The sequence below is a fragment of the Lygodium microphyllum genome, chromosome 15 (genome assembly GCF_053477565.2).
Source record: "Lygodium microphyllum isolate KBCC chromosome 15, Lygodium_microphyllum_v1.1.10, whole genome shotgun sequence".
Taxonomy (NCBI): domain Eukaryota; kingdom Viridiplantae; phylum Streptophyta; class Polypodiopsida; order Schizaeales; family Lygodiaceae; genus Lygodium; species Lygodium microphyllum.
The window spans coordinates 14,138,341-14,163,470 of record NC_141149.1 but is presented as its reverse complement, the minus strand read 5'-3'; the positions used below and the strand labels follow the sequence as shown (position 1 = coordinate 14,163,470).

Genomic DNA, 25,130 nt, shown 5'->3' with positions numbered 1-25,130 from the left:
TTAAGCTAGAGTCCTCTATGTATTGGCTTTAGGTTTTAACCTCTTATCTGTTCATGATCTTACACGATTTGGTACCTGCGTGGTCTTTACTCGGGATGTGGTGGCAATGGAGGATGCTTCTACAAGTATTGTTCTTTGAACACGTTCCCGAGAGGGTGGGCTATACACGCTCACAGCCTTAGCCGTGAGGTCTTCCCACGAGCTTGGCTGCTTTGGCATGCTCATTATGGTCATTTGAACATTAATGCTATTCAATGGGCTTCTGAGAAGAAGATGGTGGAGGGACTTCTCGATTTCCCTCCTATTCACACTCTATTCCTAGCTATTTGAGAGGCAAGTAGCATACGCAACTACATTCTCAAGTTACCACTAGGAGGACTTCTACACCGCTTGAGTTGATACACACCACTCTTTGTGGACCTATGGGCATGGTCTCCCTTGGAAAGGCCAAGTATTTGATGCTAATTATAGATGACTTCAATCGTTGTGTGTAACCTTATTTACTAGAGTACAAAAACGAGGCATGCTCTCGTTTCTACGAGTGGAACGTGTTTGTGGAGAAACAAACTACTTCCAAAGTTCATGGCATATGAGCAAATCATGGTGGAGAGTTTACTTCTAACCTCTTTTCTCAATTTTGCAGGGATCGCAGTATTCGGGTAGAGTATTCCCATATGAACACACCTTTGGAGAATGGTGTGGTGGAGCGTGCAAATCAAACCATGCTAGGGATGGCCCAATCAATGTTGGAGCATCAAGGTCTTCCTCATGTTGTGGTGGAGCGTGCAAATCAAACCATGCTAGAGATGGCCCGATCAATGTTGGAGCATAAGGTCTTCCTCATTCCCTTTGGGGTGAGGTGGCGACTACAACGGTTCATATCTACGACTGCTCCCCGACTTTTGCATTACAAGAAATGAATCCATACAAAGCTTTCTTTGGTCCAAAGCCTTCCATGTCTCACTTTCACATCTTTGGGTGCGATGCATTTGTCAAGATGTGTGCGATGCATTTGTCCATGTGGACAAGAAGAAGAGGGCGATAAAGCTGGACTCCAAGTCCAAGAAACTCATCTTCGTGGGCTATAGCACTACGACAAAGGGCTATCACCTCTACAACTCAATGATGCAGAAGCTTGAGATGAGCAGGGATGTGACCTTTGATGAGGTTGTGGCCTCCGAGGATCGTATTGATGGTTCAATTGCAAGTGATTCTTCATCATCGATCGATCCTTCCCCACCCTCAATTACTCTTCTCCCTTCCTAGTTGCCTCTTAGTACCCCTTCTTCATCTTTAGCCCTCCTTCTCCCTCTGCACCGGCTTCCGTACCACCTTTGACACATGTGACTACTCCTTAGCTGAGTACTTCCACCCCTTCAACCTCCCCTTTGGAGTCTTCTAGGGATATTGAACTGTCAAAGGGGGAGCCTTCTTCATATGAGGAGAATTTACCTTCCCTTCATGAGGGAGAGTCCCTTCCACAGACAGGTATATTGCAAATACCGAAGGCTACTCAGTCTCCCTTCTAGCACGATGAGCCTATTTAGATTCTTCTTTGGTATCGTCTCAACGAATGCAGGATTCAAGTGTTTCTCACTTTTCGTACTTCTCCTGCAAGTCCACGCAAATCAACTCGCTTAGAGGCCTAGCAGAATAGTTCACTCTATGTGAACTATGTGTTGAGAGTCATCTCTTGCCACATCAGCAGTGCCACATGGCAGTTTTTCCACGTGGCAACAATCAAACTGTCGGGGACTGTAGTCAGCTACATTAAATGCAGCAGCCGACCTGATTATTTCAGGTATTTTTCAGGCATTCTTTTCAGCCTTTATAAGGCTGAGTTTCCAGCAGACTTGGACACTTGTATCTGACAGATTTCAGCTTGCTAGTGACGGAGACTGCACTCAAGGCTGACGGAGATCGAGGTCCTGGAGGTGGAGACATACGCAGATATTTTCTCTGCACCCATGTATAATTCTGCATCCTTATACAGCATTCTTTACTACACATTTACTGCATTTCACTGTCTCTTTCTCTCTCTCACTTCTCTCTCTATTCACTCTTTATCACGGTCATTAACTTCCGCATTGCTTCACTCTAACACTATGCTCTTATGTCATAGATTCTTCATAGGCTATCAGGCCATGCAGAAGGAGCTCAATTCTATCAAGCAAAATCAGACTTGGAAGTTGGTTCCGCATCAGCCAAAGTGAAAGGCAATAGGTGTGAAGTGAGTCTATAGGACCAAGTACCTTGCAAATGGTTCCTTGGACAAGCATAAAGCTAAGCTTGTTGCCAAGGGTTTTGCTCAAAGGGAAAGTTTGGACTATTTTGAGACTTTTACACCTATAGCTCAGATGTCTACTATTTGAGCTATCTTGGCTCTTGCAGCCCACCACCGCTGGCCTATTTATCAAATGGACATAAAGTCTTCCTTCTTGAATGGCGTCCTTGAGGAGGAGATTTATGTTTCACAACCTCCAGGTTTTCTTGTGCAGGGAAAGGAGGACCATGTCTACAAATTGAGGAAGGCCCCCTATGGCTTGAAGCAAGCTCCTAGAGCTTGGTACCAAAGGATTGATCGATTCTTTCTAGAAAATGGCTTCCATTGATCGGTTTATGATCCAACCTATACTTCAAGGTTGAGGGTGACAGGTGTGTTTTGCTCATATTGTATGTGGACAATCTTATCATCACAGAGAGTTGTACTCAATATGTTGATCGGACTCCAGATTTTACGACAAGAGTTTGACATGATGGATCTTGGGATCCTTCACTTCTTCCTTAAATTGAAGATCTATTAGATGGCATAGAGCATCTTTATTTCGCAGCACAGGTACATTTCCAAGCTTCTCTTGGAGTTTGGTATGGCTGATTGTCAGCCTATTTCATGCCCCATATACCCAAAGTTCAAACTTTTGGTAGCAAGAGCTCCCCTTACAGATGCCACCCGTTATAGGTGTCTTGTTGGCTCCATCATCTAGCTTATTCACACTTGGATGGATTTTTCTTCTGTGATGGCTTTGTTGTCTTCTTTCATGAAGACTCCCACTTAAGAGCACTGGAGAGCAGCCTTGTGCATTCTTCCTTATTTACAAGGGACCCGATCCTATAGGCTCATGTATGAAGAGGGGGTTACTCTCTCTAGTTGAAATGATTCAACTAGGCAAGTGATGTGGATTCAAGATGGTCCACTACAGGTTATGTCTTCTCCCTTGGATCCAGAGCTATCTCATGGAGCAGTAAGAAGCAGCCTATTATGGCCCTTTCTTCTACATAGGCAAAGTATCATGCATTCTGTTCTACAACTATGGAGGCAGTTTGGCTTCACCATATGTTGGCGGAGATTGCCATTCCCCAACTTGGACCTACAAAGCTTCGTGTGCCGTGTGGACAATCGGAGTACTCTAACTCTGGTGAAGAACCATGTGTTTCATGCTCACACAAACAAATTGAAGTTTAGTATCACTGTGTTCAAGAGTGGATCATGGATTTTGAGTTAACGATGGCCTATTGTCCCACGATGGATAACGCAACGAATCTCTTCACGAAGCCTTTACCTAAGGCTTATATGCTTCATCACGTGAGATTGTTAGCATTTTCTTCAAAGTGACCAGCATTAAATGCTAGTTGGCTAGCTTTTTGGGCACCTACTACTAGTGCAGGTCGGCCAAATTTTAGTGTTGTTGGCTATTTATAGCCTACCTCTCCCACTTGGCAAACACTCACTCTTCAGTCTTTAGTCCATTTGCAGGTGCACACTTCAACATTCCAGCACTCTGTGCTTGGTCCTGCCATCGTCATCAGCCTAATCTGCCCTCACTAACGCCGTGGGCTGTGTAGAGGGATTGATGAATCCATCCCCATTATATCAACATTCTTCTTCAGTGCAATATTCTCTCTCTCTCTCTCTCTCTCTCTCTCTCTCTCTCTCTCTCTCTCTCTTTGTGTATTCATGTATCTCTTCCATTGCACAATCTCACACTTACCGCATAGGAGCCTCATAACTGGCATTGGCCAGACTAAAGGGCTTGCCACCCAAGACCCCTATTTATACTAGAGTTGAGAAGATTAAAGGGAAGCTTCTAGATGATGACATCATGATAACAGAAGCAATGCTTATAGAAGTCCTGATGCAAGCACTCTTCTAGGACCTTCCAAACAACCTTCTTAGAATTAGGAACTTTCTTGGATCTTCTAGCAGTTTCTAGGAGATACTAGGTTTCTTGGTGTCCATCCCATTACCCCCTCCTTTACAACAAGTTCCACAAGGACTAGTAGGGTTTCTTGGTAAGGCTCTTGGCTCCAATGGATGTCATTGATGAAACTTCTCTACTTTAGCAGGTGCTCGACAAAGATGGCAGGTTGGTTCCCATGTTCACTCACTAGCATCATAGCCCTTCCAATGGACAAGGTATTCAAGCCTTCCACGAGATTCTAGAACTAAGGATAGTCTCAAATTCGTATTCTAGGGGCTCGATTTCACAAGTGGTGGTGGTTGTAAGTTCCTCCTCCTTATTGAGGATAAATGGCAAAGATTGAGATATAGAATATGTTATGGGAGCACTAGACTGAGCTCAAGAGACTAGACTAGATACAAGATTTGCTACAAGAATTCCGATTACAAGATAATCCCATGTAGGGGCACAAGGTACAATGATAATTTAACAAGATACAGAAAATCCCAGAACCCAGAACCATAGGTATAGACAACAGGACTCGATAGGATATGAAGAATCCCACAACCCAGGACTGTAGGTATGGATATAAAATATTAGAATTACAATATCTCCCTCAACGGGAATGAACAAGATACAAGACAGTACTACACAAGATCTCATACTACAAGATTACAAGGTGACAAGACAATAGAGTATAGTGCAAGTCAAGATAAGACTAGATACCATGACTAGACAAGAACTAGAACTGGAACTCGAAGTTACTTTCTTGGAGGTCTCGACTCCTTGAGCTCCCAAGACTGGCATTGGCAAGACTGAGGAAGTCTATGGTGAACCCCTCCTTTTATAGCTGTTGGAGAGCGGCTAAAGATCTTCTAGAATGTTTCGTGATGACATCATCGATGATCCAGGCAATGACATGGCATATCTTCTAAAAGGTTCTATGATGACATGGCAAGGCTAGGTTCACATGGTTGGCTCGAGGATGTCCTGTTAAGGGTGAGTTTGCATCGGGGGTGGATTCATATGGCATGAGCAAGAATTAATCTATACACTTGATCATGGTATGTCCGTGACAGCATCCCCTCCTCTAGCGACGAGTTCCATGAGGAGCAGCTTGGTAGTTTGATCCAAGTTGGATTCCTCTTGTGAAATTCTTTAACTTTGAGAGGTACTCTTTCGAGATATTCTGCAAGTTCCCAAGTGCAATCATCAATGTCATATCCTTTTCAATGAACAAGGTATTCCAATCGACCTTGGGAGATCCTTGAGTCTAAGACATGCTCAACCTTGAATTCTTCATGATCTTCAATCTGGACAAGTGGTGGGGGATTAGATCTCTCCCCCCTCAATGGTGAGCTATGGTATGGCTGGAGCAAGGAAACATGGAAGATTGGGTGGATCTTCATGGTGGTGGGGAGTTGGAGTCGGTAAGCAATTGGGTTGATCTGGGCTACGATAGTGAAGGGCCCAAATCTCTAGTGGTCTAGCTTGGTGGAGGGCCTTGTTATCTGGAGGTTATGCTCGAGTAACCATACTTTATCACCGACTTTGTTTATTGGATGTTGGAGACGATACTAGTCCACATAGTGCTTGTATTGATTCTGAGCTTTTTGGATTTGTTGCTTGAGTTCTTGATGTATATATGCCAGGTGTTGAGCTTTATCTCAAGCGGCAGGGTTCTTTACTTAATTGGAGAAATATATATCCATCCTTGGATACTTGCCATAGTTTGCAAAGAAAGGAGTTTGCTTGGTAGATGCATGGATACTATTGTTATAAGCAAACTCTGCAAAGGACAAGAGCCCAAACCAATCATTCTGATGGTAGTTGATGGTGCAGCGAAGATATTGTTCCAAGACTTGATTTATCAGTTATGTTTTGCCATCAGTCTGTGGATGATTAGCTGTGGATAACTTAACTTAGACTCCAAGGATGTTGCAAAGGCTCTTCCAAAAACTAGACATGAATTGGGGACTCCGATCACTGATGATGTCGTCTGGGAGTCCATGTAATCTGAAAATGTATCCGAGGAAGAGTCTAGCGAGCTGCGCTTGTGATGGTCTTGGTGGTAGGGATGAAATGTGCCATTTTTGTTAACCTATCTACCACAATAAGCATAGAGTCAAATTTGTCTAATTTGGAAAGATCTGTTATGAAATCCATGGACAGAGAAGACCAGGATCGCACTGGAATGGGCAAGGGTTACAAGAGGCCATGTGGTTTGTGACAAGGTACCTTGGCCTTGTTACAAGTATCACATGATTTTATATATTCCTTAACTTCTTTCCGCATTTGGGGCCACCAAAAATCTCTTGAAATAAGCTCTAAGATCTTATTAACTCCAAAGTGTCCTATTGCTGAGGTGTCATGGCGTTGTTAGAGTACCTAGAGTCTCGACTTTCCTAGAGGGATGTAAAGTAAATCCTTATAGTATAACAATCCATTAGTTTCTTGAAACTCACAAACTTCATTTCCTTTTCCCTCTTGATTTGTCTCGATATAGTTGGCGAAATCATCATGCGGTAGGGCTTCATGAATTAACTGGATCAAGGTAGGATTGTCTTGGTGACAACTGGAGATGGTTGCTAGTTGGAGGTGCTCTGGCTTGAGTAGAATTGTTCGTTGTCGATCAAAGGCTTCTTCTCCCTTCTTAGATGACAGGTAGGTGTGAGTGCGCTGCGGAAGAGGAAATACGAACACGGAGGGAGAGAGAGAGAGAGAAAGCAGAAAATAAGGAAGAGAAATCTGCACTGACTGAAATGAATGCTGAATACACTGAAATGGACTGATCAGTCCCTGCACGCGGCCCACAGCGTCAGTGAGGGCACCAAATCAGGCTGATGATGATGGCAGCACCACCACGGGGGAGGAGTGTCGGAATCTGCAAGAAGACAAAATGACCAAGTGGGCAGGGGGGCTGCCTATAAATAGGCAAAGGACAAACCCTAACCCTAACCCTAAAATGGGCGCAAACCCTAAAAATGCCCTAAAATGGGCGCCCCACAACAGTGACCAAAAAGTGGCCGGGCAGCCAATGGCTGCCCACTAAAAGAGGCCAAAAAGAAATACACATCCTAAGACAGCCAGTCAAGAGTGACTAGCCTCCCCCATCATAACACATGACAGACATGTCAGAGCTCCTAATGTCCTCGTCTGACACAGACTGAGGCTCACAGGCAGGAGATGACAAGGCATGACAAACATGACTGCTAACACCCCCTCTCAGATCCTGGATGTGGCTGAAGGCCGAAGAGGAAATAGATCCTGGGGTGGCAAGAGAAATGCCAATGTCGATGAAGTCCGTCGATGTAGACTGCCGCTGAAGGAGCTCCTCACGATCCTGGGAATCCCCCTCTAAAACACTAGGAGCCAGGGAATCCACAGCCGCATCACCGAGATCGTCCCCCTCTGAAAGGGATGGGGGGTACGAGGGAACCACCGGAGGAGAGGGTGGGGGATGGGAAGGAACATGTGGAATAGAAAGTGCACAAGCGGGAACGGGTGTAGCAATAGACTGCCTCGGAGGACCCTGCATCAAAGAAGGGGAATGGAGCCTGTAAAGCCCGCTCTCCTGCCAACCTGTAGATAAGACAGCTCCTGTAAGAGAATCCTCAATAACAACGGCATGCTCGGTGAAGATCACTCGTGTGCCAAGCCTCGTAAGGCCATAAACTGAGAGGAGGGGAAGGCCCAAATCCGGAACATGTAGGGCCTGTGAAAAGGAGCTCGAAGGTCGATCGGTAAACAAAGGCAATGTGCCAACACCACTAATAGGCACCGATAAAATGTCACCAACAGTGACTGAACCCTCTGATGGACGGAGATCCTGTAACAAATTACCTCGGGGAGTCATATGACTCGAAGCACCACTGTCCACTAACCAAGGCTGCGCAGAAGACACTGCAGCCACGGAAGAAGGATCCTCCTCCAAAGCATGGATATGAAGGAACACTGACTCATGGGTAACAACTGGTGTAGAGGTAAAAGAAGGCTCTGATGTAGATCCACCCTTCGCTCCCGGACGAAGGTGAGGGTACTTCTTCCAACATTTCTCCTCGGGATGTGTCCCTTTCCCACAGTGTGGGCACTTCGGGCTCTTTGAATCTGTGTCAGAGCCTGAAGAACTGTCCTTCTTCTTAGCCTTTGACTTCTTCTTCTTCTTCTTCTGTCCTCCTGAACCTGCAACAAAGGCTCTAGTGGAGTCGGATCCACTAGCACTGACCTCTCTGAGTCGCTCGTCATGCTCTAAGACAAGCGGGGATAGCTCCTCCCATAGAAGCTTCTCACGGGTCCTCGATGTAAGAAGGCTGGTGTAGAAGACATCAAACCGAGGCGATGGCAGCTGAGTCAAAAGAATCATAGCCATGTCTTCAGAAGATATCGTCCGACCGAGAGATGCAAGCTCATCCCTCATATCCTGTAATCTGTTGATGTGGTCCTTCGTGGAAGGACTATCATCAATAGCGAGCATCCGCAACTTCTTTTCGAAAGATATCCGGTGGGTAAACGTCTTCTGATGATAGAAAGACGCGAGCTTTCTCCACACGTCTGCTGCAGTCTTCAACCTGTGAACATGAACAAGGACAGAATCCTGCAAACTCAGAAAGAGGAAAGATCTGGCTCTAGAATTGAGCCGATCCCATAAGGTTGCACGATCCATAGATGTCCCATCTGCGGGATCCACCTTAGGCCGGGGAATAGGAACAGAAACAAGCTCCCAAAGATCGAAGGAGTCCAAGATACACTCCACCTTGCAGGACCATAGAGAAAAGTTGGAGCCATCCAACCGGTCCTCTTTGGGCAGCTAAGGAAGTACGGGTACCTGTACACGGGGTATCAAAGGCTACATCTTCGGCCCATTGGAAGAGGCTCGCCGAGATACATGAATAGAAGGGGGACGAGAAAGAGGAATAGACTCCGGACGACGGTCCTCGTGATAAAAATCACGCCTCCGTTCAAATGAGTGTCGAGACAAAAGCTCGTCATCTGAGTCATCAAAGCCTGTAAACTGATGAGAAGACATCTTCCAATCTGTAAACACCAAAACACAAGGAAAGGTTGCCGGTGCCGAAACACAAACACCAGAGGCTCCTGAGCTGGCCGCCTTGCACAGAACGCAAGGACGATGTCAAACGCAAATGCTAACGATGCAATCACCACAGAAAAAAAGCCTCCTGCCTCAAAACGTAGCCTGGGAATAGGTCGCCAGCAGGAAAAGAGCAGCCTGAAGATGGAACAACAGCCAGGATAGCAAGGCGCAGGCTGAAGGAGTGTCGCCCAGCTGGAGGAGGGCCGCCCAGGCTGAAAACGCAAGCAGGAAGAGGTTAGTGATGACATGGCAGCCACTGGAGAAGGCGCCAGCAGCAAACGCAAATATGTGACACCAAAACAGGCCGCCTTGATCAAGGAGATGGTGCAGATGGTGACGCCTCAGCTGTTGGAGACGTCTTGACCAGCAAACGCAAAGTTGTGGGTGTTCTCCCGCGTAAAACTCAGCTCCGTGTACTCTCCTTCGGCTCTGATACCATGTGAAAGTGCACTGCGGAAGAGGAAATACGAACACGGAGGGAGAGAGAGAGAGAGAAAGCAGAAAATAAGGAAGAGAAATCTGCACTGACTGAAATGAATGCCGAATACACTGAAATGGACTGATCAGTCCCTGCACGCAGCCCACAGTGTCAGTGAGGGCACCAGATCAAGCTGATGATGATGGCAGCACCACCATGGGGGAGAAGGAGTGTCGGAATCTGCAAGAAGACAAAATGACCAAGTGGGGAGGGGGGCTGCCTATAAATAGGCAAAGGACAAACCCTAACCCTAACCCTAAAATGGGCGCAAACCCTAAAAATGCCCTAAAATGGGCGCCCCACAACAGTGACCAAAAAGTGGCCGGGCAGCCAGTGGCTGCCCACTAAAAGAGGCCAAAAAGAAATACACATCCTAAGACAGCCAGTCAAGAGTGACTAGCCTCCCCCATCATAACACATGACAAACATGTCAGAGCTCCTAATGTCCTCGTCTGACTCAGACTGAGGCTCACAGGCAGGAGATGACAAGGCATGACAAACATGACTGCTAACAGTAGGATCTTCTTGATACAGCATCTAATTGGCATTGTTGGCGCCCTAGGTGATAGGTGATGATAAAGTCGAACCTAGATAGGAAGTTGCTCTAACGGCATTGTCTTCAATTGAGGATGCAGGTTGTCATGAAGTATTCTAGATTTTTGCAATCTAAATAGACGATAACTTTATGGGTTGCACCCTCTAGATGATGACGCCAAGTATCAAAGGCATCTACAATGGTAAGTCCTTTGTCATGGATCTCATAGTTTTATCTCTAGAGGGGAGAACTTCCTTGAGTGGAATGCCACTGGATGCATATGACCATCATCTCCATGCTCGGACAAGATGCTTCCTTGGGCATAGTCTGATACATCGATCTCCAAGAAAAATGGCTCGGTAGAATTTGGGTGAACTAGGATTGGGCCAATGGTGAAAGCGGTCTTCAAGGTTTGGAAGGCCTTCTCGACTTCTAAGATCCATAAGAACTTTGAGTTTTCTGTGAGTCTAGTGAGTGGTGTGACTATCTTTGAGTAATCCTTGATAAATATCATGTAGAAGTTGGCAAAGCCAAGGAAACGTTGGATATCGCGAACACATGTGGATGTCTGCCAATCAAGAATAGTCTTGATCTTCTTGGGGTCCATGAAGATTCCTCTTTGGGAGACATTGTGGGTCCCAAGAATTCCACTTCTGTCTAATGGAAAAGACACTTCTCAAGTTTTGCATATAGTCATTTTTCTCTAAGCTTTTCCCAAACTAATTTTAAATGGTGCTCATGCTCCTTTAGATCTTTTGAGAATATCAAGATATCATCCAAGTATATAGCTACAAAATCATCTAGATGCTCTCGAAAGATATCATTCATCATATGTTGAAATAGTACAAGAGCATTCGTGAGACCGAATGGCATAACAACATACTCAAAGTGACCATACCTTGTGCGGAAGGTTGTCTTCCATTCATCTCTTTCTCTGATCCATACAAGATTGTTAGCCCCTCGTAGATCAATCTTTGTGAAGATCTCGGCTTTTCCAAGCATTCCAAGAGCTCTAGTATCAACGGCAAAGGGTATCAATTCTTGATTGTTATCTTATTGAGTCCTCAATAATCCACATACATTCAAAGTGACCCATCTTTCTTCTTCATGAACAAAATTGGGGCTCCAGCAAGAGACTTCGAGTGCCTAATGAACCCCTTGGCTAAGTTCTCATCCATGTTCTTGTGTAGTTCAACTCCAAAAGGTGGTTGAGCCCCCTCATGGAGTTCTATAGCACAATCATATGGTCTGTGCTCGAGCAAGAGATCTGCATTCTTTTTTTCAAAGACATCTTGGAATCCTTGATATTGGCTTGGTAGCTTAACTTACTCATTCTTACTAGATTCTTGAGTCGGTATATGATATATCATGTAGGTCGATTCCTGCCTTGTTGTGTGCATAAAGGCTTTGACTCCTAAATATACCGACTTTCCTTGATTTTCACAACCTGTAATCTTTTTATTAACCCAATCAATTCTCGGTTGTGTTTCTTTAACTCAGGCATCCCAAGGATGATTGGATTTGTGGGACTGGATATGACATTAAAGCATACACAAGATTTGTGATTGCCAAGAGTTACCATGAGTGGTCGGGTTTCCTTGGTAATATCTCTAGATGCTAGAGGTCTTCCATCCACAACTTCAGTTGGTGCAAGATTGGTCTTTTGGAGTACTGGAATCTAGTATCTATTCACAAAGCCATCATCAACAAAACATGTCGAGGCCCCAGAGTCAATCAGGGCTTTAAGGAAAAGGGTCTTTCTTGGCAAGATCATATGGACCTTGACAAGGAAAGTTTCCATGGGTGTGGTTGGAATCAAGAGACCATTTCTTGAGTCAAGGTCCAGTTGTACGGTCTCATTCACAACTAGACATCCTCATTTTCCTACTCAAGGGTGGTTGCAACAACTCTTGGAGTTCTTACCCTCTTATTTAGGCGATTAAGGGTGATATGCTAGGGTTTCCACAATATAGACATAGATGATTCTCTCTTCATCTTTGCTTTTCTTATGGGATCAAGGGCTGGAATTTGGTATTATCTATTAGCATCTGTTCGGACTCCGTTTCTTCTCTGATTGGGTCTTTGATTGGGGCTCGGTTCCATTGGCAAGGCCTTAATTCTTCTCACTTTTCTTGCTTTCTCTCAAACAATCTATTATCACACTAGATGGCTTGCATGATATAATCATCAAGTGTTTTTGCCTCAAACATAGTGAGCATGAGGTCCTTGATATCATCTCGAAGAACCCATCTAAATTGGCTGATAAGATACTCCTCATGCCAAGTGAGGTCATAGATTAATTGCCTAAATTCAGACACATAAAAAAAAGGCAAGGAAATTACCTTGTTATAGCTTCCAAAGTTTTATTTCTGCTACTCGACCAATGTTTGCATCTCCAAATGTGGAGGTGAGCTCGCAAAGAAATGCCTCATAGCTATGAAGTACTAGCATATTCTTTTCCAAGATTGAGACAAACCATAATGAAGCTTGACCACAAAGCAAAGTCCCAATGAATCCCACCTTGGAAGCATCATCTGGATACCTATCCAGTTGCATGCGGATATAGAGCTTTACTTGTTGCAAGAATCCCCTGAACTTCAAACAGTCACCATTGGACTTCTCTGGCATGCTGATCTTGGATTCTCTTGTTGGGGGTTAATAAACAGCAAAATCTTCTAATCACTTCCTCTGTTGTTCTGCAAGTCTTGAATCTGGTCTTGCATCTCTTAAAGCACAAGACGTATATGCATAGGATGTTCTATTTGAAGCTACACTTGTCGTTCATTCAAGACTTGAATTTGTTGTTGGAGGTTTTGAAGGGAAGCTACAATTCTTTCAAGGGTCGCCTCCATGATGCCTAGTAGGGCTAGAAAGTAGTCTTGCCAAACTCTTATGGGAGTACTAGACTGTGCTCGAGAGACTAGACTAGATGCAAGATTTGTTACAAGAATTCTGATTAGAAGATAATCCCACGTAGAGACACAAGGTACAATGATAATTTAACAAGATACGGAAAATCCCAGAACCCGGGACCATAGGTATAGACAACAAGACTCAATAGGATATGAAGGATTCCACAACCCACAGAACCGTAGGTATGGATACAAGATATCAGAATTACAAGATCTCTCTTGACGGGAATGAACAAGATACAAGGCAGTACTAGACAAGATCTCGTACTACCAGATTACAAGGTAACAAAAAATAGGAGTATAATGGAAGACAAGACAAGACTAGATACCATTACTAGACAAGAACTAGAACTAGAACTTAAAGTTACTTACTTGGAGGTCTCAACTCCTTGAGCTCCCAAGACTGGCATTGGCAAGACTGAGCAGCTCTATGGCGAGCCCCTTCTTTTATAGGTTTTGGAGGGCAGCTAAAGATCTTCTAGAATGTTCCATGTTGACATCATCAATGATGCAAGCACATATTTTCTAGAAGGTTCTATGATGACATAGCAAGGATGGGTTCACATAGTTGGCTCGAGGATATCATGTTAAGGGTGCGTTCACATGGTTTATGGATTCATATGGCATGAGCGAGAATTAATCTGTACACTTGATCATGGCATGTCTGCTGAATACTTAGTAAATTCTCATGGATTGTGGTAACTGCAAATGATAAGTGACTAGATTACTTAGCCAATGATCTTAAATGACCCAATTCTTTAATAATCTAGCTTCTAGGAAAGGTGAGCTAAGCACAAACCTTGTCATAAAAGCCAAACTCAATCTCTAATGTTGTAAGTGGATTGACATTCTCTTTATATCTTTCTTCGACTTGTTGAATACATGACTTTAACTCCTTATGGATCTTTGACAAGAATCCAACTGGATTCATAGTTGTTGGATTCTTTAATGGGTGACTTGTATAAATGTCCATTTTAGGATGTCTCCATAGTTAGCAAAAAATGGAGTTTGCTTAGAAGAGGTATGACTATCATTATTTATAACAAATTCAACCAATGAAAGTAGATTCATCCAATTATCGTGATAGTAATTAATTGTACATCGAAGATATTAATCCAAGACTTGATTTACTCTCTCTATTTATCCATTACTTTGAGGGTGGTTGACTAAAGAGAGGTTGGTCTAGATGCCTAGGAGGTTGAGGAGACTTCTCAAAAAAATTGACACAAATTGTGGTGCTTGATTTGAAACAATGTCATCTCGCAATCAATGATAACAGTAGATATGTTCAAGGAAATGTCAATCCATGCCTTCGCAAGTAATTTTCTTGTGGTCTGTGGATGGAGATAAAGTATACTATCTTAGGGCTATTATCACCACAAGAATGGAATCAAACCCCTCCAAGGAAGCTAGATCAGTGATGAAGTCTATTGACACAAATGACCAAGGGTGATAAGGAATAGGCAAGGGGTAGAGCAACCCATGAGGTAAATGGCGAGGGACTTTGACTCTATTACATGTATCACATGTGCATACAAATTATTTGACTAATATCCACATTTTGAGGCCACCAATAGTCTCGAGGGATGAGCTTTATTGTTTTATTGATCCCAAAAAAAGTTCGTGCCTTGTTTGGAATATATGTAATTGAAGGGATCCGGGTGGTATATACGGTAGCTCTTGGTGATAGAGTAGGCCTACAACTTCTTGGAAGCCTTCAACATTTACACACCCTTCTTGAATTTTGTGCTTGATATTCTAGGCAACGATCCTTGGAAAGTTCTTTCTTGACTTGTAGAATAAAGATTGAATCATTTGGAGCTTTGCTTGTTATTGTGGAAAGTTGAAATTGTCTTGGTTTCAAGAGAACAAAATCCTGTTAATCATGAATTACATTCCCTTTTTTAGGTGTAAGATAGAAACATCGAGACAATGCATCTAGTTTTCTTTGTTGATTGCCAAGTCAATATATACGACAAAATCAAATCTAGAAAGGAAGATACTCCATCTTGCTTGTTGTCAATTTAAAACTCCAAAATTCATGAAGTACTCTAGATTTTTATGATCTATAAAGACACTGATTTTGTGGGGTGTCTCCTCTAGAAGATGTCACCATGCTTTAAAATAGTCAATAATAGTCAAAAGTTCCTTATCATGAATTTCATAATTTATTTCAACGACAGCTGAGATTTTCCTAGAATGAAAAGCCAAAATTTCCTTCCCCTACGCAAGAAAACCTAGAGACTATGATACATAAATCTGCCTCTCAAGGACACCATTCAAGAAGAAAAACTTGACGTCCATCTAATAAACAAGCCAACAGTGGTGGGTTGTAAGAGCCAAAATAAGCCGACTAGTAAACATCCGAGCTATAGATGCAAAAGTCTCAAAATAGTCCAAACCTACCCTCCGAGTAAAACCCTTGGCAACAAGTCTAGCTTTGTGCTTGTCCAAGGAACCATTTGCAAGGTACTTGGTCTTATAGACCCACTTCACACCTATCACTTTCCGCTTCGAGGAACGCGGAATCAATTCCCAAGTCTAATTACGCTCGATAGAATCAAGCTCCTCTTTTAGCCTAACACCAAATATCCTATGTAAGAGCCTCCTCAACTGTAGTAGGTTCATTGGCATAAAGAATCTATGACATAAGAGCATAGTTCACACAAAGTGAACTATTCCGCTAGGCCTGTAAGCGAGCTGATCTATGGGGGCCTATAGGAGAAGCAAGAATGTGAGAAACACTAAAATCCTGCATGAGCTATTGGTACCAATGAGAAACCCAAATAGGTTCATCTCACTACAAGGGAGATTAAGTAGCCTCCAATACCTCTAATGCATCTATCTAGGATAGGGACTCCCCCTCGCCAAGGGAAGGTAAATCCTCCTCCTCTGATGACTAATAAGCCCTAGAAGACTCAGTATGCAATGAAGAAGAAGTAGTAGTCACATCCATCAAAGGTGGTAGGAAGTTAGAGTAGAGGGTGAAGAAGGACGAGGGGTAGGATCTGATTCCTGAAGATGAGGAAGCTGAAGATGATGAAGGGGTACTAAGAGGCAACCTAGAAGGAAGGAGAGGAACTGGGGATAGGGGAGGATCAGTTGATGACAAAGAATCACCTGGAAAAGAACCATAAATAGGATCCTTGAAGGCCAAAGCCTCGTCAAAGATCACATCCCTACTCACCTCAAGCTTCCGTGTCAAGTCGTAGTCAATAGCCCTTCATGGTAGTGCTATAGCCTACGAAGATAAGCTTCCTAGACTTCAAGTCAAGCTCCGTCTTCCTCTTCTTCTTGTCCACATGGACAAATGCATCACATTCAAAGATGTGGAAGTGAGACATGAAGGGCTATTGACCAAAGAAATCCTCGGAGGGAATCATGTCCTGTAACGCAAAAGTCAGGGAACGGTTGTTACGGATGTGAACTGCAGTAGCCGCCGCCATGAGGAAGACCCTAATACTCCAACATTGATCGAGCCATCTCTAGCATGGTCCGATTTGCATGCTCCACCACACCATTCTCCAAAGGTGTGTTCGGATGGGTATACTCCACCCAAATGCCGTGATCCCTGCAAAACTAAGAAAAGAGGTTAGAAATAAACTCTCCACCATGATTTGCTCATACGCCACAAATTTTGGAAGTAGTCTCTGTCTCCATAAATACCTTTCACTCACAGAAACGGGAATATGCCTCACTCTTGTACTCCAAAAAATAAGGCCACACATAACCACTGAAGTCATCTATAATCAGCATTAGATACTTGGCCTTCCCAAGGGAGGCCATGCCGATAGGTCCACAAAGGTTGGTGTGAACCAACTCAAGTGGGGTAGAAGCCCTCCTAGTGGCAACCTCGCGATGAGGCTGCCGGTGCTTCTTCCCCTGCAAACAGCAAGGGCATTATGGTTTCAAGTCTTGCAAGGTGCATCACTTGGTTGGACACTTATGTTCACATGGTGAGTTCATGAAATCAGAGCTATTGCCACTCAAGCCTTGGGTTGGTCCTGCTCCTCAGTGAGGTCGCTGAGGAGGGTCCCAATGCAACCAAGCTTCGTTGTTCATTCAACATGCAAGCTATCCTATCTCCACATATCAATGCTAGCATGTTTCTTGCCTGCTCTCTCAGCTAATATTTGGAGGAGAGACACAGCCCTTGTGGGCATTCAAGTATGTGTGTCTTTCTCTTTGTAAAAACAAAGATGTACTTTTCACCTGCTCAGGTTCACTGCACCGCACCAATTGCCACATTAAGGAATTGTGGGTGCCCTTGTGGATCTCCATGTGAGGCTGCCCATAATCTGCCAAAGACCATATTAAGCTGCTTAGTGCGAATAATGTGGTCTTTGTATGTAGAAACTGACAGAAAAGGTGTTTGCCAAAGCACATTGCTTCCTTATGGTGTCCTAGTTGGTTGTGAGGGTTGCAATCGTCTGTCTATAGGCCTGCATGGAGTAATGTAGTGGTCAATTTTAACATGGGGCTGGCATCACAGCACTCTGGGCTGAAGACCATAAAGACACAGAGACTTTATACCAGCATGTGTTCTGAAAGCAGTTAGGATGACCGAAAAGGAATCAGTATCTCAGCAAGGCATCCTACAGGTCAGGTGGCTACAACAAGGATAACCAAGAGCAACAAATAGTGTGTCAAAAGTTTTGCAGGTCAGTTGGCCCAGCCTGTGGAGGCAAAAGAACTGAATGGGGTAGCCCAAGATATTTTGTACTTCTGTTACTATGCTTTTGTCTCAGCCTTCCAAAACATTTCCAATTATTTGACTGTCCCAAGAACATCCCAATAGCATCAACATTACGGAAAGAAAACTTGGAAAATGTCAAGATGCCACATGTATCTAAAAGGTCATGTATGGTTAAAAGCATTACTATGCACATGCATCTAAAAGGTAAGGTCATCTCAGCTGATTCATGTGCCTTTTATAAAACAAAAGGTCCATTACGAGTTCCCATCTCTAAGAGACAAAAGGTCCATCCTATGTCCCTTTGCATACAGAAACAGTTATGAGTTCACACTGATCTGTCCACATCCCTTTCACGGAATACATGTTGCAATTCATGGGTAATCAGCTAGCTACTTGTTTGTACGTGAACCTTACATTCCAGTAAAGCTCAAAGTCAGGAGAAAATGAAGCTATTTGGTCTTGAAATGCAAATGAACTACTTATGATTCTGTGCCTCTTCAGCAGGTATTCGTTTGTTAGGGTCATATGATAGAAGATTTGTCAAAAGACTAAGCCCACTTGCTGACAAAGGTGTACTTCCACCAAATGCTGTTGTTGGGAATTTCTCCTTCAGCCTATTACAAGGTTGTCTCACAAAATTGCAATTTGCACCGGGAAATGCAGCAAAGCCTGGCCAGTTTGCTTCATTCAGAGTTCCCAATGTTCTGAATATATTGTTCAGCTGATCCACCTCAGTTTTACCAGTGAAAAGAGGCTTTCTTCTGAGAAATTCTGCCATTATGCATCCCAAAGACCACATATCCACAGCTGTTGACTAGTGCTTCACACGAAGCAGTAATTCTGGTGCCCTATACCAAAGGGTGACAACCAGAGGTGTATATGACTTGAGTGTGCTCCCATAATGTCTTGATAGTCCAAAATCACAAATCTTAAGTTCACCACAATTGTTCATAAGAAGATTTGAAGTCTTCAAATCTCTATGTATGACCCATCTGTCATGTAGATAATTGACACCTTCCAAGAGCTGCAGCATTAGCCATTTAACCTTGCTCTTGCTGAATGGCTCTTTGACTGTTTCCATTAGCTCTGCCATATCATGCTCCATATACTCCATTACCAGAAGCTGCCCACCACTATTTCTTTAAGTTCCACAATACAAGGATGGTGAGCTGAAAGCAATATCTTAATTTCTCTCAGAGACGTTACAGGAAATCCTTCTCTCTCCTGGTCCATCTTTACTTTTTTCAAAGCAACAATCCCTCCTGTCTTTTTATTCCGTGCCATGTAAACCACACCATAAGTGCCTTCATTTATTCTGTTCAATCTCTGAAACTCATCAACACTTCTGCAAGATTGCAACATATCAATTGGCTGTCGCATCGAAGAATACTTTCTTTTCAAATTCTGCAGTGGAATTACACCGCTATAGTTATCGATAGGCTGTTGGATTGCAGAACACGTCCTTTTCAAATTCTGCGGTGAAATCATACTGCTTTGCCTACTGGCAGGTGACCGGTCAAGAAAGTCCTCTTCCATCAGGCAAACAACTCAGACTCAGACGATCCTTTTTGCCCTTTGTGTTCGAGGCTGTGAAATCAAGCGTACAAAACCTCTGGCACGAATGGTAATACAGAGGGTCTGATTGCAAAGATCTCGGCAAGCAGACGATGCAATGGCGTCTGATTGGAATAACGAAGAATTCGGTAGCGCTTACTCACGTGTACGAAGGTTCTTACCAAGGCCAGGACGTGCTGCTGCTGCTGCTCCAGCAGCTGCTGCGCGTCTCGTACCGCCGAGGAATCGCATCATCTTCTGCTTCGGCCTGCCCTCATTAGACTACACTATCACGCTTTTTGTCTTCGCCTCGCCAATGTGTGTATATGTTTTTCGAAGACACGTGTCAAGCTCTGCTCTTAGGCTGTGTTTTCTCGCGGCCTTACTCGCTAGCCTCCACCACTACAAAATGTGGACCCCACACTTACTCCAACAGCATGGATGGATTAGGACCTTGGATGGATTAGAGCTAGGACACGTGCAGCTCACTTGACGTCCACTAGTGGACTCCATCAAAAAAATTGCTTGTGAGGCCAATGAATTTGACCTGACTTAGCTTAACTTATTCCAACGAACGGAGTACAATCAAAAATGGTGGGTACTCCATTCACTTGCAAAAGTAGTGAGTATGTGGCATATATCTGCTGGCTTGTACTTGTCTCCTCTCTCCTTAGACAAATTTTCTCTACTCCCCTTGAGTTTGTCTATCATCAAATTTAGCCACTGTCTCTATCTTTTCAAAGAATATTCAACATACATATTTGTGATAGCGGGGGGGAGGGATTGGATTACCTGCATGCCTTCTACTCTCTCTCTCTTCATGAAGAAACAAATTGTTTTTTTCATTCATTGTTTATGACTTTCTTTCTTTTGTAGGCATGCAAATGCCATGGATGATCACGGGATGTGCACTGATCAATTTGCTTATCTTCACAAGTTCCTCTATCGTTAAGGTTGTTTATTGTCTCGCTCGATGGCCTACCAAGTTATTTTCTAATCGTCGTGTCTTGTTGCTTCTTTCAAATTTCAAATACTCATATGCACCATCAATTAATTCGTTAATTCAAAAATAATTATAGTAAAAGATAATGCTCCAAGTTTTCTTTTCATTGGTGAGGAAATGCATTTGCGGGGGAGTCAATTGCTTTGAAACTAATTTGAATAATAGAGCAAAGGCTCTCGTGTTTTGTTCCTCGTCCAATTGATGTGTAAGGAATTCAGGGTGGGGGGCAAGGGAACAAGAGGTGAGGGGAGGGATTAGTGTACGTGTTGTGTGGACGTTGTACTAAGTCATTTGAAAGTTCACCCATAAATGGAGGGACTTGCATGTGTTGCAGCTCTTATTTACCTAAATAAGCTTGAACTGTGAACTCTTGAACTTGAACTCCTCTCTTGATGAGGCTACTTTATTTGCTTTGTTACATACACTTACGCTTCGTTACATGCCTATGTTGTTGCTTTTTCTTTTACACTTGCACCTTAAGTTTGTCTTTTAAATCTTTTTAATACTCCTTTTGGAACTATCTTTTATTAAAAATCGAAAGTGTTTTTTGGCCGGGGCGGGAAGGGATTGGATTGCCTACATGCCTTCTACTCTCTCTCTCTTCATGAAGAAACAAATATTTTTTTTCATTCATTGTTTATGACTTTCTTTGTTTGTAGGCATGCAAATGCCGTGGATGATCACGGGATGTGCACTGATCAAATTGCTTATCTTCACAAGTTCCCGTATCGTTAAGGTTGTTTATTGTCTCGCTCGATGGCCTACCAAGTTATTTTCTAATCGTCATGTCTTGTTGCTTCTTTCAAATTTCAAATACTCATATGCACCATCAATTAATTCGTTAATTCAAAAATAATTATTGTAAAAGATAATGCTCCAAGTTTTCTTTTCATTGGTGAGGAAATGCATTTGGGGGGGAGTCAATTGCTTTGAAACTAATTTGAATAATAGAGCAGAGGCTCTCGTGTTTTGTTCCTCGTCCAATTGATGTGCAAGGAATTCAAGGTGGGGGGCAAGGGAACAAGGGGTGAGGGGAGGGATTAGTATACGTGTTGTGTGGACGTTGTACTAAGTCATTTGAAAGTTCAGCCATAAATGGCAAGGACTTGCATGTGTTGCACCTCTTATTTACCTAAATAAGCTTGAACTGTGAACTCTTGAACTTGAACTCCTCTCTCAATGAGGCTACTTTATTTGCTTTGGCCCTCGATGGGTCTAATTTATTTGCTTTGTTATATATACTTACGCTTCGTTACATGCCTATGTTGTTGCTTTTGCTTTTCCTTTGAAATACTTTCGATTTTTAATAAAAGATAGCTCCAAAAGGAGGATTAAAAATATTTAAAAGACAAACTTAAGGTGCAATTGTAAAAAAGGAGGAAGGATCTCCCATTGTTGGTGTCTTCATGTCAAGCCCGCTTTCTATGCTCCATCCAACTAGCTACTTGTAGTACTTTTAAATCTGCCTCTCTAGACAACACTCCCAAATCTACAACTAATTTGCAACCAACCAGGTTCCACCAAGGTACCTTCTCTAAAGTAGCACCATCAACTACTATGACATCTATGCGCAATCAACCCCCATATGTTTCAAGAAAACTAGCAATTTCCCATCCCCCGACTCAGACCTCAAGAACAATCATAGAATTTCAATCCCCTACTTTAGGAAAGAAAGAAATGTTGATGCATCGATTATGCATATCTCTTGACTTGAGGGGGTAGGCTATTATTACTATATGGATTTTACATTTCAATGTCTGAAATTGATTGAAGATGACTTTGCATGTCTAGCTAGCTAATTTCTTTTATAGCTCCTACTTGTATTGAGGTTCATACCGCTTTTCTAACTTGAAGTTGTGTTCTTCAACATAATTCTCTACTTCTGCAACAATATTCTTCTATGTTGATCGACATAAGAACGCCTCCTAGTTCCAACTTTGTGTTTCTTGAATGCAAATTTGCATCAATTGTGGCTATGCCTTCCATAAGGAAGAGAAGAAGTAGAAAGGTGTTCTTTGCACCTTCCAAAAGATGCTTGATCCCCCAACTAGTAATTTGTATCCAAGGGGTCTTGTTATTGTTGCTACTATAAACCAAGAGATAAACACTCTATTGATACATGTGAATAGAGAGAAACCCCCAAAAACTAAGTCCTTCCATGAGGAAGGTACCTCAAAAGTTATAGTCAATGATGGGGCTAGTATGTCCATAAGAAAGTGTTGCAGACAATTTGGTATGAGTTGGATAGCTCTTTAGCATGGCTTGATGGTCGTACCAAAAAGTAAAGAAAGGTTTCTCCCATTGTTGGCCATCTAGAAGAGGAGAAAATGTTGGTAATTGGACCTTTCAAATGCAAGAGCTTGGGCAAGGTGTTACATTGAGGTGTTTGAAGCTCAAAGTTGCAAAAGGAGGTGCCCCTTCACAACTCAAACATTTAGAAAGATTTGGTGGAAAGAGGCACTTGGAATTGACATTCTGAGTCATTAAAATTTTGGACCTGATCATGAGCAATCCATCTCTACTCGGTAACCATGTATAATTTGCATGGATATCCTCCTATGCTCATGGGAAACAAAGGTTCCTATTCTAGCACTTGAAGACATGGAAGGTGATGCAACTATGTTGCTAAAGTCCACAATGGGCACACATATTGATCTTCTCAATATACCTCGAGAGAGTGACACTATTGTTATGTTAATAGCGAGGCATTTGTGGATTGTATAGTACATGCGATCAGTAAATGGTGAAGCATTTGTGGATTATTCTAACTTCCTTATAGTGGCATATGATCATTACATTGAAATGATGCTTACCGAAAACTCCAAGAAGGCAAACATCACACACATGAAGGAGGAAATGCACAAAAAAAGGAAGCAATGAAAATTAGAGAATTTGGCTACCCTTGAAGCAAGGAAATGCCAATGAGAAGAGGATCAGCAAGAGATGAAAGGAAGAAAATGGGAGACGCATCAACTCCAATTTGAATGTCATCTCAGATCAAATGTTATAAGAGGAGAACAAGATATCGAACACACCACTACAACCTCTACATTCCTAGCTATGCCATAAAGAATGAATCATAGTTGGCCTACAAGTTCTAATGGAGAGAAGGATGTGAACGTGACTCCTTTCCAATCCCTCAGTTTCTACTACAATTATTTGATACAATGATCAAAGCTCCTTAGTCTACAACAATGTTTGTAGGAATCAAGCCTCCTAACATCCTCCACTGCTTCCCTTTTTGAAATCTACGGCATTCCCCCATGCTATATCACTCCTCAACCTTGTTCTTTTTATGTATTTAGCTTTGCCTACATAATGCAACAATTTTTTTCTATTGTTTAAAATGGTATCTAACAAGCAATCTTTCTATCACATAAAGGAATGCCTTAAGAAACCAATTTGTGCTACTTTTTAAGTCTATTACAATAATGAGAATATAGCATCAATAATGTGATTATAGAATTAGCAATGAGAAACACAAAGTAGCATACTCCTAAGCTAGTATCTAACTCACCTCCATAAATTGACGATGCTAAACTACCCCCTTCTTGTCCTTGAGAACACCCCCCTAAACCTATATGACAAGTGTACCTCAATATCAATGAGAATGTCATAAGGGTCTATGTATTTTCTCACTTCATGATCAACTTCAACATAAGCCAAAAGAAAGGCTCAGTAGGGATAGGCAAAATTGAAAAAGTTTCTTAGTAGGGATAAATAGAAAAGGATAGAAATTTACAAGCCATTCTTACTTGCCTTGCGCTATCTCTTTAACATCAAGTCCAGCTCTTGCTTATGTTAATGTCACATCCCTAAGATTTAAATGTCTTCGGTAAAGCTCATCCTCAGCCTTCTTGTACTCTTGATTGATAGCATCACCTATGGAACCAACTACAAGCATTCAAAAGAATAAAAAAACACACCTCTTTGAGTTCAAGCTCATGATGAATTTGCATTTTCATAAAAGTTATGCATCTTGATCAATCTCAAAGAAGCACATGCCACACTAATTATAACCCCAACTTTCTAGGGCAATGCCTAGGCCTGTGCAAATTCCACATGTCGATGGATTTGATGGAGTCACAAAAGAGTAACTGCCAAAGTCCACATCTAGCATGTGTGGCATGGCCTATTAGCAATCATGTGTGCCATGCACAATAATCTTTTGCCTATGATTCTACGAGCCATTAGGAACTTTTGACACTCAATTTGTCATGTGTTTTGATGGAGGTAGCTCTTTCTAGAGCATGCGCTACAATGTGTTTCTCTTTCAATTAGTTTTAGATGTGTCACACTATCTAAGTTATTTTACAGACCAGCACATTTCTTCTTCGATTGATTTGCACTATGTTTGCATTGGACAAGTGGTGATAGCCTTTAGTATGTAGCAATGAGCATTTTTTAGGTTGCATGTATTAATTTATTCATATTTTTTAAGTCAACCAACTTTTTGATCTCCTCTAGGATCATGTCAACTAGGTATTGGCATATTTGGCTATATCTAGATTGCCTCTAATGGCCATCATCATCATTCTTTAATGTTTTAATACACTTTGGCATTCAAGGACCCCTTCATGTTCTGGTCCTACCTTCTAGCCTAATGTAGCGCCCTCACTAATGCTTGTGTGTGTGTGTGTGTGTGTGTGTGTGTGTGTGTGTGTGTGTGTGTGTGTGTGTGT

General features: G+C 42.6%; 1 protein-coding gene and 1 pseudogene across 3 annotated transcripts in view; both read right to left on the bottom strand.

The window, feature by feature from the left end:
- The window catches only part of LOC148024280 (uncharacterized), a 38,594-nt gene extending 18,822 nt beyond the window's left edge, over positions 1-19,772 (bottom strand). For all 3 annotated transcript variants that reach the window (XM_087693890.1, XM_087693888.1, XM_087693889.1), the window contains exon 1: positions 19,628-19,772. In XM_087693890.1, coding sequence (XP_087550016.1) covers positions 19,628-19,700 — 73 coding nt within the window. In that variant the 5' untranslated portion in view covers positions 19,701-19,772. The remainder of the gene's footprint in view (positions 1-19,627) is intronic.
- Positions 18,367-19,456, bottom strand: LOC148024281 (cyclin-dependent kinase G-2-like; annotated as a pseudogene).
- Positions 19,773-25,130: the final 5,358 nt, after the last annotated feature.